Source organism: Phycodurus eques, chromosome 1, assembly GCF_024500275.1.
Source record: "Phycodurus eques isolate BA_2022a chromosome 1, UOR_Pequ_1.1, whole genome shotgun sequence".
Taxonomy (NCBI): domain Eukaryota; kingdom Metazoa; phylum Chordata; class Actinopteri; order Syngnathiformes; family Syngnathidae; genus Phycodurus; species Phycodurus eques.
The window spans coordinates 34,829,980-34,846,118 of NC_084525.1; the positions used below are offsets into that span (position 1 = coordinate 34,829,980).

The window sequence follows — 16,139 nt, forward strand, 5'->3', positions numbered from 1 at the left end:
CTAGTTCTAAACCGCTACCTCTCACTCATTATATTACAACACACTGATTTTGATAGAAATTACTGGCTGCACGCTTACACAACACTACATTTTTTTTGTTTGATATATCTCATCACGGCGGCACGGTGGCCGACTGGTTAGAGCGTCAGCCTCACAGTTCTGAGGACCCGGGTTCAATCTCCGGCCCCGCCTCTGTGGAGTTGGCATGTTCTCCCCGTGCCTGTGTGGGTTTTCTCCGGGCACTCCAGTTTCCTCCCACGTCCCAAAAACATGTATTAATTGAAGACTCTAAATTGCCCATAGGCATGACTGTGAGTGCGAAAGGTTGTTTGTTTCTATGTGCCCTGCGATTGGCTGGCAACCAGTTCAGGGTGTGCCCCGCCTCCTGCCCGATGATAGCTGGGATAGGCTCCAGCACGCACACGACCCTAGTGAGGAGAAGTGACTCAGAAAATGGATGGATGGATGGACATCTCATTACAGCTACACGCCCAGATCTCCTTGTAAACACATAGTTGCATTACACTTGGTCGCACGGACACAACAAACGCACAAAATATCAACACGAGGTACGTTCGCAAATTCAGTCCGACGCTCTCACCCTTACCCTGAGATTGTGGTACCCAGAGACAGAGCAAGGTCCGTTTTCTATAACTTTACTAATGAACGTGTTGGCTATTGGCAGGGATACGTCAGTAACTATAAACTATATGTTCATAAAAAGGTCCGGGTGTGTATCTGTAATTGGATGTATCGAACAAAGGTGTATGCAGTGTTGTGTAAGCATACAGCCGGTAGTTTCTATCAACTTAGTCTGGTAAAGGCAAGGCAAAATCAGTTCTCTTTCAGTAACTGTGTCGAGAGTAGAGAGTAATTGCCTCATTTACAGAACAATAGTGACAAGTGGGTGAAGACTGGTGAAAAAAACTGAACCAGCCAGCCCTTTGGACATGCAAATTAGAAAAGCCAAATTGCTGGGCTGTTCACACCTGAGATGGGATATTAGTTCACACTAATCCAGCCACTCGGCTCCTCTTGAGGCCTTATAGGTAGAAAAGCCAAATGTCAGAGTTTTTGGCATTCTAGTGTTAAATTTACACCATGAATGGTTGCTAATCATCCCTTAAAGACTACTGGTCTTTGTTTGATCAACAAGCACAAAGAAATAAGGGAACAAATGATGTGAGTCTTTACTGATTTTCCTGTTTTAAAATACGCTTGGTGAAGTCAAACCCCTGCTGCATTTAATAGTCCCACTGCTGACAGATGTCTTTTGTGCATTAGATTAGTCTCCTTTATGAGCCCTGAGTATTCACCTGCTGATTTAGGAAATGTGGTTGCTTCAGCTGGTGATAACTCTTTGATGGTGGTCAGCATTAAATGGTTGAGCATGCGGCCAAATATGACTTTAATCCGCCACGTGTTTCATTTGTTTATTATTGCAGGGCGTGCTGGGAAATGAATATTTATGAGGCTGTTTGAACAATGTGCTGCCTAATAGATATTTGGTACATTCGTACGTTCAGTTCCCAATCTGTAGCGGTGTGAATGTGCATGAATGGTTCTCTGTCTCTATGTGCCCTGAGACTGACTGTCGACCAGTCCAATGTGTAATCCCAGCAGACCAGCTCCCCGAGACCCTGAGGAGGCCAAAGGGTATAGAAAATGGATGGTTGGATGGATTTATTAAGAATTCTTTTTCTGCATGCAAAGCCTTTAGCTCCTAATTGAAAAAGGGGACATCACGGGAGCAATGAGAACAAAGGGAAGGGCATGAGAGTGAGTGAGTGAGGGAGGGGAGGAGAGGGAGTAAAGAGCATGACATGAAAACATAATGAGGATTGTCATGCCCATCGGGGCTGACGTGAGGGATTCACTGCACAGGGCTTTAGATGAAGTAGGAATGCAGAACACAGCTGAAGATGGGAGGGCAAGAGGGGACAGAATGAGGATAAACACCCCGACTGAGAGGTGACATAACTTAACTGTGGTAGGATGTTCAGGAGGCAGGAAACGCAGCTGTGCTGACCCACAAGCTGCTAGGCAGTGTGGCGGGTGGGGTGCATCACATCTGTCCCTTGGAACCATCAAATCTTAAGGAAATACAAGCACGTGTATTATGGAAGCCCCCTCTCCAAGGAGTGCCGTTCATTTCCAGCTCCAAGCGATGGCAGAAGTGGCAGGGAGTTGCGAGGGGAGCCTCAGGGTTGTTTTAAGATGATTTCGACTGGGGCCAAACATTTGAGCTTTAGCGCACTCAGACTTGTGCGTCAGGCTCAGTGTGTACAAAAACATCACAGTGCCCAAATAAAACCCCAGTGGTTTTATTTGATCCCTCAAGAATATCTTTTTCATTACAGATGTCTATTTTCCAGGGAAGAGCATTTTACATTACTGTCTCTCAAGGGTTCCATTGGACTCACTCAATTATAATTTGAAGCAATTTTTTTTTAAACAGGAGCTTCACAATCATGTTGCTCATACATTGGCGAGTAAAAAGAGAGTACTCGCTCTGTCATTGCCATGGGTCCACTTAAGTTGTTTGATAGTAAATAATGAGACATTTGGTCATTTCTTATGCATTGAAAATAACTGTACAAACAAAGCAAATGTAAATGTAAATATGTGGATGAAAATTGGAAAACAGTCTAAAGACAAGCAACTGCATTTGAAGAGCAACTTGTAATCTCACTGACATATCACTGAACACGGTATGTAAGGAAATCATCATATGTTTGTGGGGACTTGAAACTTACAGTGGTTTGAAATGAATCTAAGTTCAGAGAGTTGGTAAAATATGTGACTTGGTCGTCCCCAGTCAAAATCTTTGAACTTGTGTGAGACCCCATCGATCACAATAATGAGGTTGGCATCAATATATATCCAGAATACAAGCATGATACTATGTAAATTGCAACACTGAGCTATAATAGCTGTAAAACAAGAACAAATAGAGGCTGTCTTCATGCGTTGAGAAGTTTGGAAACTTCTGAATCCTAACGACTGGTGGTGGTGATTCGTGTCTCCTACTGTAAGGTGATATCAAAATTGTCATAGTTCTTCATCAGCAGTGTTATGGCACCCAAACGTGTGCTCCTGCACATCCATCTGCATGTTGGTGTTGCATGTCTGCCATGCCAACAGGGATGCAAACTGTCTGATATTCAATGAACAAATAAGAGTAAATTTGATATCCAGTTTGCGAGACAACAGTGCCTGGACTAAAGATGCATTAAGAAACCTGAATTGAATCTTATTTAAAGCCACCTCCACATGTGGTTTGGATCCATCTTGCAAAAATGGAATTTCAGTGATATTGCTGTTCAGACTTCATCAAATCAGTCTGGATACAAATTGGCAAAGACGGGTTTTGGGGGTGGCAGTGTAAACAAAGGCCAAAGCTCAAAGACTGCCAACTTGTCTTGGGTTCTAACTTAAAATACAAGACTTGACTTAGACTTGAAATGTGACATTTTATTAGGCTGAAAAAAATCCAGAACATTAATTTATCCATCCATCCATTTTCTATGCCGCATATGCTGTTCAGGGTTTCAGAGAGCTGACTTTGGACGGAAGGCAGACTACACCTTGTCAGTCACAGGTCACATACAGTAATAGCAGTCGACAACCATTTACACTCACATTCGCACCATCACTGAGTGGGAACTGAACCCATGCTGCTGCACAGAAGTCAGCCGAGTGAACCACCGCACCATCAGTAAGTAACCTGTTAAGAATTAGTCTCGGTCAAAAATAAAAGTCTTGACTTGAGTCAAACTCATCTTACCCCACACATTTTGAAACATAACGTGGTGGAGTGCGAGCTGACTTGAATTAACATGCAAGCGGACCATCTGACTTGGGTTCTGCATTCTTGATGCAAATGTTTTAAAAAGCCTCCTTTGCCCCCCTTTGACCTATGCACAAAGAAAAGTCTGTTGCGATATCCATCTTTCTTCATTCGTCAAGCACTGCGCAACAAAACAACGAATAGCTAACCAATGCACTGCATCAAAGGCGTCGTCAAAGGAAGTGCATGTTCTAGAACTCTGCACAGATTTTGGCAAGAAAGGCTAGTTGAGAGGAGGGGAATAAAACCTTCAAAACGCTCCAGGGGAAGCACCTCTCCTCTGCCTGGGTTCTGGACAGATGTAATATCCTGCAGCGCGGTGCTCTCTTCAAAGACCATTGGAATGTCTCCATGACAGTAGACTGGCTGTCAGTGTGTGTGCGTGTTATTCACATGAATTATCCATTTCTCTCAAATGACAAGAAAAAGGTTAATGAGAGGCTTGACTAGTCAATCACATCACAAACGCAGAGGGAACTCAGCAGAGCAACGACCCGCCCGTTGGGTCTGCTGTTTGGGTCAATTTTTTTCAATCCAATTTCAATCCAGATGAAAAAAGAAAGAAAGAAAGAAAGAAATGGTTGGGTTGCATCAGTAAGGGGACACGCCGAAAGTCACAGCAACAACAACTGCAGCCCTCAAGTATTAGTGCCTCTGTGAAAACAAACATATTATACCACACTACACGACACTACATCTAAATAGTAACATAATATAATGATAACATCATGACTCATCATTTCTCTTATTTCTGTACTGTATTTTGCATCTCTTAGTTGTTGATGATAGAAATAGACTAATGCGTCTAGGGCTGCAACTTACAATTGTTTTAATTGATTAATCTGTCGATTATTCTTTTGATTAATCGACTGAAAATTATTTTTTTAAATTTCCATCCCTTTATAAAAAAAAAAAAAAACAGTACATTATTTCAAATTGGCAGTCCAGAAAATGCACAAACATAAATTTATTATTATTCAGTTTACTGGTTTGGTCCATAAGGTGTCAGAAAATCAGCAAAAACGTTGATCACTGTTTTGCAAAATAAAAGCTGATGTTTGCAAATGTCTTGTTTGGATTAAATATAGACTTTACACTAGGGGTCTCAAACTGGCGGCCCGCGAGACAATATTTTGTGGCCCCCACCTTAATATGAAAGTTTAATGTTAGTGCGGCCCACGAGTTTTATATGAATGGCACTTTTACAGTGTTGTGTGCGGACCTGATGAACCTACTAATCACTGTGGGGTATAGGGCTCTCGGGGGCATAACATCGACCGGGCTTGATGCAAGCAGAGAAACATTTTACAACGAGTGAAAGTTACAGCAGCGTTGCCATGGAGATTTTTCGTCTGTGCCTGGCTAGGCAAACGTGGACATTCGCCCAGTGCACTGTGTGCACAACATGTCCAAAAAAAAGTGTTTTAAGTTGCTGCCCAGCGTGACATTATACGACGTATATAGGTTATGTCACTCTCTGAATAAATCAAGGTGATGCGTTGGTGTGGTCTGCGGTCTGAGTCCGGTCGGATCTCTGTGGGGGTGGGCTGCATCTAATGTTACCACTACTACAAGAAAAAAAAAACCCCATCAAAATGGGAGTTTAAACATATATATGAACGTACCACTTTGAAGTCCTCCGCTCTGCACTCGGTGCCGTGGAAGTGACAAGAGAGCAGCATGTCATTGATGTCGTGGCCGGTGCGGTCGTAGAATTCCAACATGTTGAAAGGTCGCGGCTTGAAGTTGTGGAAGTCAGCTTTGACCTTCAGGCTCTCCAAAACGCTCTCCTCCACGAGATGCACGTCTCGGATCTCATACCTTCACAAAGGGATGTGTGGAATAAAATCAAACATGATTTGATCATTTCATAATCACTACCACCTAAACTAGACAATCATTTAGGGATGTAAATATAAATTTCTGTATTTCATTTTCTGGCATTTTGCCTGCTCAGAGGTCAGTCATGTAAAGTTCCCAGTATGGAGTAATAAAACATTTATTCAGGTACTGCAATTTCCTCCGGGGAGAACAGACTTTCTCACACACCCCGATGCAAATATTTTGCTCCCTTGCTCTCCATACAGGCGGCATGGTGGACGACTGGTTAGCACATCTGCCTCGCAGTTTTAAGGAACTGGGTTAAAATCCGGCCTCGCCTGTGTGGAGTTTGCATGGTAGGTAAATTGAAGGTCCCCTGCGATTGGCTGGCGACCAGTTCAGGGTGTACCCAGCCTCTCGCCCCGAGTCAGCTGGGATAGGCTCCAGCACACCCGTGACCCTAGTGATGATAAGCAGTACGGAAATTGGATGGATGGATGTCTCTCCATACTGTTGTCAAGAAGCTCGAGAAAAACTTACCGTACTCTAAATTAGCTCAGCTGATGTCTTCTGTGCCAAAGTCAAAACTTGATCCATTTTTAGTTCTTAAAATCATTTTGGTCATGAGGGCTAATATTAAAATGATTCACATCAGGGGCGTGCAGAGGGGGGGGGGGGGGGGGGGGGGGCTTTAAGTGCTCGAGGACACGTGCCCTTTTGCCCTTAATGCCCAAGGTGCCCCTTTCTCACCCCCCCCCCCCCCCTTTTCTTGGGCCTTTCATAAAAAAAAATGTAATGTGACCGTGTAGAAAAAAACTTTAAGTTTTTATTTAATAAGGAATTGCACTTCTCATCCATATCTAACGGGTGTTGTTGTATGCTACTTCAACAATTTAGTTTAATGAAATGGAAGACTCTAAATTGCCCGTAGGTGTGAATGTGAGTGCGAATGGTTGTTTGTTTACTTTGTGCCCTGCGATTGGCTGGCAACCAGTTCAGGGTGTAACCCGCCTCCTGCCCGTTGATAGCTGAGATAGGCTCCAGCACTCCCGCAAGCCTTGTGAGGATAAGCGGCTCAGAAAATGGATGGATGGATGGATGAAGGAATTAATAAAGTTATACACGTTTGAATAGAGAGAGATAATGCATGTGAGAGGGGAGGGGCTATGGCGAGTCTCTCCACGTGCCCACATGAGCTGCTCATCCACCAGTGAGATTTATACTTATCAGACAAAAGTTCCACAAGTTTCACCAGAATCAGTGGCGCCATAACAGCGCAAGAGAACAAGACGCCACTGAATAGGTCCCCTGGTACTCATCACTCATACACACAAACACAATTTTATAGCCATTAAAACAATTACAATTCATTTTAACATGGTATTGCATGCATTTCCGAGCTACGCTTGAAAGCACCGTCCGTATGCCATGGTTCACATGCGAACAATCAGACCGATCAAATGTTGAACAAAAATAGCCATGTAAGTTGATTAGGTTTTAATGCTGATGTAGACATCCATCCATTTTCTGAGCCGCTTCTCCTCACTAGGGTCGCGGGCGTGCTGGAGCCTATCCCAGCTATCATCGGGCACGAGGCGGGGTACACCCTGAACTGGCTGCCAGCCAATCGCAGGGCACACATAAACAAACAACCATTTGCACTCACATTCACACCTAGGGGCAATTTAGAGTTTTCAATCAACCTACCATGCATATTTTTGGGATGTGGGAGGAAACCAGAGTGCCCGGAGAAAACCCACGCAGGCACGGGGAGAACATGCAAACTCCAAGTGCTTAATTAATGTGCCTAACAAATACACAAAATCTATATAATAACAAAGTAACTGAGGGCAGAGAAGCAATGCTATGCCGTGGATGGAGAATTTGAGGTGGACCACCTTCTAAAATAAATTTCTCAATTGTGTTTCATTGAAAACAAAAACACTAGAGAATATATCCACTAACTTGTACAGGGCTCCAGGCATGACGTGAGAATTTTATTTTGACCACAATATAGTTGTGACATGTACACACAATGCTAATATATGACCACAAAATTGGTGTAATTTGTGCACAAAATAATAATTGGTGGGTTTGTTATCATTTTAATGAACAACTAAGCAAATGGTGCGCACCTTTGCTAGAAACTGCCATTCCTGGTGTCCTTATGGCAAGTGTCTTATTATTCTGTTTTCATGAACAGCCTGCTATGCTATGTATGCTACGGCGTTTCAAATTCTTATTCCATGTGCCCCCCTTTTAACTTTGAGCACCGGCCACTCGAAAGGCCTGCACGCCCCTGATGCACATACAGTGTTGAGGTGATAATACAAAAATCAGCAGTATATGCACGGTGCACTGTGATGACCGTGTCAGATCTACTGTGATATGGCAAATAGCTCCGACTTGAAATTTCTGAAATTTGGGGAGGCTGCGGACATTCTATGTTTCCTGAGGAGGACCTTCTCATACTACTCTCCTCATTACAACCTAGCATTTTGAAGCATATTATTACTTATTATTGCTGTCCAATGATGGACGCAGTGTGAAGTATGTCACAAAATTAGAGGCTTTGTTTCTGTTCTCCTATAAAGACATTATCTAGTCTTCTTGGTTTGCCCCCTTATTATATATTTTATAATTAATCACAATAAGTCACACATATAATCATGGTATTGATTCAGTAATTCAGTGAAATGCCTTTGATATTTGTCTTGTGCGAGTCACCGGGCGCTATTCTTCCACCTTAAATGCCAGCCAGTAACTGCGCGGGGGAGCCAAATATCCCAGTTCACCCTCAGTATTATGGTCAGCCCCGGGAAGTTTCCTTTCATCAAAAGGAGCTCATACATTTCTGGCCACTCTGCCATGTATCAAAGGGAAGTCGTCGCTGTAAACGCATCGACTGAAGCACTTCGCTGTGATTACCCCGTGTGCTATTGTAAAAATACGGCATTCTTAATGGACTCACCAAAGAGCAGATAGCCGAATCCACCCGCCTAACATAACAACAGATCATATGAATGTTGCCATTTTATTGTAAATATCAATATTCTGTGCAAAATACACCCTGGGCTTTTAATGCATTGCATTGACATGATTGGCATGTGCATGCTTTAGTAACAAACTGGCAGCAGATGGTCTTTAATTGCAACTGAACTTCTCATAAATATGCTGAACTGTGCTCCATGCTCTGGGTTTCATTCTGTTTCAGGACACAAAAATAACCCCATACAAAGAAGTGCTTTGAGAACATTCTCAAAGGTAATTGAATACAAAGGTTGGTTTCCTTAACAGCTACGAAGGTGCCTTATAGAAGTTGAATGCGCAGCCACCAGTGGCGTTGCATACTGTCGACATCTCTGCAGTGACAAGCTCATCAGAGGCTGACGTCATCTGAAGCTCTGAGCTACGTCTCTTCCTAATGTGTTTGACCTTCACTGCACGGGTAGAAACTGGTGGCAGCTTGTGTTTTTACAGTTATTATGTTAATGTCAAATAATGTAACGCTGTGCTTACACCAAATGGACATACAGCAGGTAATGGACAGAGCTTAAACATCATCCGCTATTCTGGGAAGACTCTCTTGGAGCTGCCGTTGTGTGCTGTCTTGTCCATTCATGCAGAAAACCATTGTGAGGTCAAAAGGTCACAGAGGGCGGACCAATGAAGGCCTGAAGGCTCGCAATCTCTGTTCAAGTTCATCCTGAAGGTGTTTGACAGGTTTGAGTCAAATTCTTCCTCATTAAATTCCTCTGAGGATGCCTTTCGGGAGCTTTCTTTAAAGGAGATGTGCTTTTTGGGTATTTTATTATTTATTTATTTTTTTTACAAAAGTGAGAACAGTGTTGTCTTAACATTTTTTTGGGCATGCTTTCATCAAAATATCCCACGGATCAAGAATTGGATTACACTTTACACATCATATTTCTTGTCTTGCTAAAATCAGGTCCTGTTTCATACAAGTGAGCAAACCCTGCGTGCCTTCAGGCTGGCGTGAGGCCATCTTCTTGTCCTCGTCTCTCAGCGGTGTGCACTGCGGCCGACTACTTGCTTCTACTCGAAGAAGAGCCCAGAGTGTGGGGGGGAAGAAAAAAAAAAAAAGCCAGGGCCACCAAAGACATTTTAACTCGTGGCGGCAGAAGTTCATAGACTATACTGACTATTACTGACTAGACCACTGACACATCGTCAAACACAGATACCCTCTTAAGTGCAAAACAGCTTGCTCAAAATCACATTTGCAGAAATAGGCAGATAACTAAAGATTTACTTGGTTTCATTTCACACTTCCAGGGGTGGGCAGGCACTCCAGAGACCCAACTATAAAAATACATGCCCAAAAATAAGTGATGAAATGAAATATGTAACCAATAACAGGGGTTTGCAATTTAAAAAAATTACTTTGTCATATTCAGTGATGCGTAACGTATTACTAAAAAATGTGGCCCAGTGCGTTTTAATTTTTATATTACAGTAACTATGACTTATACACCTATACTTACTTTTTTGTTCACTAGAACCATAACTTAATATGCTTTTGAATAATAATAATAATAATAATAATAATAATAACATGCTATTTGCAACCAGGTAATAAACAATTATCATTAACATACTACAGAGGTTGGGAACATGAGACAAGTCAATAACCAAGACACTTGATTCAGTCACGGTGCATGTCATAAGTGTAGCCCAATTTGCAGCCTTTGTTTTAGTAATGACTAATAAAACAGATCAAACACACTTTATTCTTAACTATTCATAACTGAAATGCACACAACGACTAACTGCAATATCGAAATAAGACGAAATATTTATCAACGGAGCCGTCTGGGGCAATGACGTCACGTGACGTGTCGCACGTTTTCCGCACATCGTCAACTCACGTGTACCCCAGCAGCCACCGGCGCGAACACAATGGACGCGGACGAGGGATCGGCATACTCAAGCTGGAAATACAGTCACGACTTCGAGTTCCTCTCAAGAGGACAATACTAAGGTTCGTTGTACCCTATGCGCGCGCACACGCACACGTACACACACACAGTTGCCTTCATGGACCCCCACACAATCGCAGAGTTGCTATACAGTCTGTGTCGCTCTCTGTCTGTCTATCAGTTAAGAGTCGTTAAAGAAGTGTACTGACAATGGTGTGCTTGTTTATATTTAGGTGGCTATTTGGCATGTCAAGTCTGCTCGAAGTTGCTCATTGAATGTGGCGTCATCTACACGTATTTAAGTTATTTCTTTTCATGTTGATGACATCATTCTGTAACTTGTGCGGCGTACATGACCAACTAATGGGTACAGTCAAGCTAATGCTTTTTTTGTACTGTGAATAAGTGATATTCCTGCCACTTGATAGCTGCTGAAAGTAACTAAAAAGTTACCTTTTAATAACTTAGTTACTTTTTAAATCAAGTAATCAGTAAAGTAATTAAGTTACTTGTTCAAGATAACTTTAGCAACACTGGTCGTATGTTTTAAAACAGTCATCATGACTTGACTTGATTATGAGTTTTCAACTCTCGTCTTCCAGTTTGCCGTCTTCCGCCGCGACTCGGACCTCGTTCCAACTGTTCCACCCCTCCTGCTTCCTTTCCTTTACCGCTGTTCTTCTGTACGTTGTTTTTGGGCGTCCTGTTGCTCTTCGTCCTTCTGGTTGCCATTCCATTGCATCTGCACAATCGTTACTCCTTTCCCTTCGAAGGACATGCCCAATCCAGTTCCATCTTCTTCTGCGGATCGCGTCGCTTATCTTGTTGATCATTTCGATCCTCTCGTTCCTCACTCTTTCGGGGCACCGAATCTTCAGGATTGTTCTGAGGCAGATGAATTGAAAGCTGTTCATTCGGTTCTCTTCCGTTTTTGTTACTTTCCAGGCTGCGCACCCATAGAAGAGTACGGGGCGCACTAGTGTCTTGAACAGCTTGAGTTTCGTGTTCCTCCCGATGCTTGACGTCTGCCATATTTCCATGAGATTGAAGAACTCTCCTCTGGCCTTGTTCAATCTGCTATTGATGTCTTCTGTGTTGCCTCCATCTTTTCTTACAGTGGCTCCCAGGTAGACGAACTCCTCAACGTCTTCAACCTCGGTGTTGCCGATCTTCACGGTGTCTCGTCGCCTTGCGTTCGCTCTCATTACTTTGCACTTTGCTGCGTTGAGCTTCAGACTTATTCATCGCTGCCTTCTCTACAAGTCTGTTGGTCTTCTGTTGGATGTCGGTATACTTCGGCGATATGTGCTATGTCGTCAGCAAAGTCCAGGTCTTCGAGTCTAGTCGTGCCATCCCACCTGATGCCGTTCCTATGTCCCTCTGTTGTTCGCCTCATTACCCAATCAATTGCCGTCAGGAATAGGAAGCACGACATTACACAGCCCTGTCTGACTCCTGTTGTTATCGTGAACCATCTGGTCTGCTCCCCATCGTCCATCACTGTGCATTCAAAATCGTCGTACATGATTTTTACCATCTTTATCAGTTTTTCTTCATTATCTTCCACAGCGCTTGACGGTGGACGGAATCAAAAGCTTTTTCAAAGTCTATGAAGTGTGCGTAGAGTGTAGCTCTCCACTCGTTCGCTGGCTCCACGATGTTGCGAAGGATAAATATCTGCTCTACTGTGCTCCTGTTATCCCAGAATCCTGCCTGTTCTTTCCTCAGGGCACTGTTGACTCCATTCTGTATCCTGTAAATAATTACTAGTCCCATAATCACTGGTAGTAGCGTTACACCTCTCCAATTTGTACACTCCTTCAGGTCTCCTTTCTTTGGTAACTTGATGATGATACCTTTTTTCCAGGTGTTCGGCACGCTCTCCTCCTGCCACACCCTCCTGTATTGCCTGGTTAGCTCCTTCATGACCATGTCGCTATCTGCCTTGAATAGCTCTGCTGATATCTTATCAATGCCTGGAGCTTTTCTTCTCTTTGTTTTCTTCCGGGCACTCATGACCTCCATCTCCCTTATTTCACTGGTGTCCATCTCTCGAATCTCAGCTACCGGTATTTCATCATCTAGTATAGGTTTGTCAGGTGCGTCTCTTACCAGCACTTCCTCAAAGTGCTCAGCCCACCTTTCTAGTCTTGCTTCTTTGTCTTTCACTAGCTCCCTGTCCTTGTTCTTGACAGCTGCTGTCTGTGTTCATTTCTTATTTGTGATTTTTCTTGCCGCCTGATATAGTTCTCTTGTTCTCCCTTTCTCAGCATACCTCTCGGCCTGTCCGGCGACCTCTTCCATCCACTTTCTTTTGTCTTCTCTCAGTTTCCGCTTAACCTCTCTGTCTTTTAACATGTACTCAGTTGTCCTTTGTCTCTCTCTGAACTGTTGCTGTTTATTTTTCTCCTCTGGTCTATTGTCCGCCAGGTGTCATTGCTTAGCCATTGTTTGCTCTTCTTTTTCACCCGCCCTATAACTTTGTCTGCTGTCTCTGTGTACACCTTCTGTATCTGTTTACAGTCCTCCGTTATGTTTTCTGCTACCTCTAGAACTTCAAATCTGTTGAGTAGTTTAATGCTGAATCTCATGCGGAAACGTCGCTTTCCAACTCCTGCGTGTCGAATTTCGCTTTGACCTTGCTCCTGTCTGGGTTCTTGTGTACCTTTAGTCGTAGTCTCATCACTACCAGGTAGTGGTTGCCGGCTACGTCTGCTCCGCGGTATGTTCTTGTGTCTTCGACCAACCGTCTCCACTCTTTCCGTATCATCAAGTGGTCAATCTGATTCTTGGTCCTTCCGTCAGGAGACACCCATGTCACTTTATACACTTCTTTGTGTGGGAAACAAGTTCCTGTGATGACAAGCCTGTTCACTTCGCAATGGTCACATAGTCTTTCTTCGCTATCGTTTCTGGTTCCCATTCTGTCTTCCCATGACCTCTAGCTTGTTCTGTTGTCGTTTCCGACTTTTGCATTCAAGTCCCCCATGACAATTAATATGTCGTGTTTGTTGCATTCACTGACTGTTGTTTGATGGTATAATTCATCTTTGTCTTCGTGTGGTGCCTCGTTTGTTGGTGCATACACTTGTATGATAGTGATTTTCTTGAAACGTGAAAAGAATCTTGCGGTGATCACTTGGTTGCTTACAGGTGTCCACCCCATCAGGCTCTGTTGCGCTTTTCTGTTCATCATTATTGCTACGCCCATTGGTGTTTCTCCTCCTCACCGGCGTAGATCTTGTTGCCATTTGCCATCTTAATCTGTCTCGCTCCTGTCCATCTTGTTTCACTGATTCCCAATACGTCTATTCTGTCACAGTCCATCTCTCTCGATATTTGTGCTGATTTTCCTGTCTTAAACATGGTACGCACGTTCCAGCAACCTACGCGCGTGATGATTTTTGGTTTTGCCAATGACCTTGTCGGCCATTGGGCTTCCCTTAGGCTTTCACCCAGTCGCGTCATGCTGTGTACGGTTGCGTTTCCGTCCACTGTCACGGTTTCACCAGTACTGCTCTGGTTCTGATTAGTTTCGGTTACTGTAACCCGTAGTTTTTTCCGAGAGCATGCGACCTCCCTTGCGGAGGGAGGCCGAGAACTAGTCTCCCGTGTCACGTTCGCCATGACCGAAGTCATGCCCACCCTGGCCCAGTTGTCATAGCAACCCCCCCCACCAGTAACTTGATAAACTGAATTCTTCCAAGCCGTCCCGCTGTGCAAGATGGCCACAAGGATGCCTAATTTATCTCACCCGGACCTTAAACTAATTAACAGATCACCAACAAATCTGGGTTCCAGTCATCAAAGACCCTTTTGATGTGCAGAACTGAAAGAGCGACCAGAAGGTTGGGAGATCCTCTCTCCGCTGGGAACATTGCTGGGACGCGGACGACACCCGCTGGCGGTTGAGAGTTGCTGCAAACCTGTGGACTCGTATTCGAAGTTTCTTTAACCAAAGATAAATATCTGTTTTGATATTTTACGAACTCTGCAGAAATATTCCAAATGTATGTCTTGGTGTCTGTGTCATTGTGTCAGCTTAACAGCTCCAGACTTTGAGAACTGTTTGTCTTGATTTGAAACCCAACAGTACGAAATGTTGTATTGAACAATAAGCAGTTGATTTGCCAAGACTAAAGTTTAGACCATCATTCTACATGTTAACAACTATGAAACAAAGTGAAAAGTTTGAAAATTCCTAACTTCCCTTTAAGGATAAACAAGGCAATTTTGCCTCCAATGCAGAACAATAGAAGAGATCCAAAGATAATAGTATAAACAGTAGTGCTATCATCAATTTAACTGACTGTCTGTCTGTTGTACTAGAGCGGCTCCAACTACCGGAGACTAATTCCTTGTGTGTTTTGGACATACTTGGCAAATAAAGATGATTCTGATTCTGATATTTTTCCACAAATCTATACTATTGGTCAGTCCCCGCGTGGGTCTGTTATTTTCATAAATGTTGACCAATCTAAAGTGTTGAAGATGGCTTACCTTTTTGACGATGCAATGTTAATGGTTCGACAAACAAGTCATTATTTATTTATTTATTTTTTATTCCTGTTTGTGATGGTTTTGGAGATGGGAGGATTCCACCAGATGCCAGCGTTCTGATTTATACACCCAACACAAGCTTCCAACAGTCTTGCTACTACTGCATTCGCACAGTTCCTGTGTTCAGGCAGCCCTGTGCATGATCTCAGACTTTGAAAATGTTGCTGTAACATTATTCAACAAAAACGCTTCTATTATTTAACAGGTAAGCTGCATCTTTAACATCCCTGAAACAAGAGGACTTTTTCCTGAGATATGTTCTGCAAGTTTCAGAAACATGGCAATTTAAAATTCATCAAAATTTAACTCGTAGCTTTTCCCACCTCTTGAGATCAGAGGAAACAGACTTATCTACATTTGGTCATGTGAGGGTTAATATATATATTTAGTATCCACATCTCGACCGGTTCAGGGTGTACCCCGTCTCCCGTCTGAAGATAGCTGGGATAATGGTGGAGTTGGTTTCATTATTAATAAAAGCATCACCAATTACGTTACCAGCATAAAAAGTGTTTCCGATAGAATCGCCACATCTACCATCTCTATTAGAAAGCGTTACTCGTACAAATATATGCGCCGACCATCAGCCACACCGACGATGAGGTGGAAGCATTTTACGAGGATTTATCCTGTCTTTAAAGTCAATCGAAGCACAAATTTCGAATAGTCATGGGTGACTTTAACACCAGGATTGGCCTTAACACTGGTGAGAAATCAATTGGATCCTACGGAATGGGATTAGAGACGAAAGAGGAGAACGCTTAATATAATTTGCTGATCAAGAAGGCTTATACTTTATCAATTCGTTCTTTAACAAGAAATGGAACAGAAAGTGGACATGGATAAGCCCCAAAGGTAACAGTAGCATCATAGACTACTTCCTGTCCAACGGCAAAGGGGTATTTACGGATTGCACCACCCGAAACAAATTTGACATTGGAAGTGACCACAGATTGGTTCGGGTCAAA

At 43.2% G+C, this 16,139-nt stretch overlaps 1 protein-coding gene across 2 annotated transcripts in view; it reads right to left on the bottom strand.

The window, feature by feature from the left end:
- LOC133416759 (acid-sensing ion channel 1A-like) overlaps positions 1–16,139 on the bottom strand; it is a 62,206-nt gene that overhangs the window by 40,287 nt on the left and 5,780 nt on the right. For both annotated transcript variants that reach the window (XM_061703956.1, XM_061704040.1), the window contains exon 2: positions 5,476–5,671. In XM_061703956.1, coding sequence (XP_061559940.1) covers positions 5,476–5,671 — 196 coding nt within the window. The remainder of the gene's footprint in view (positions 1–5,475; positions 5,672–16,139) is intronic.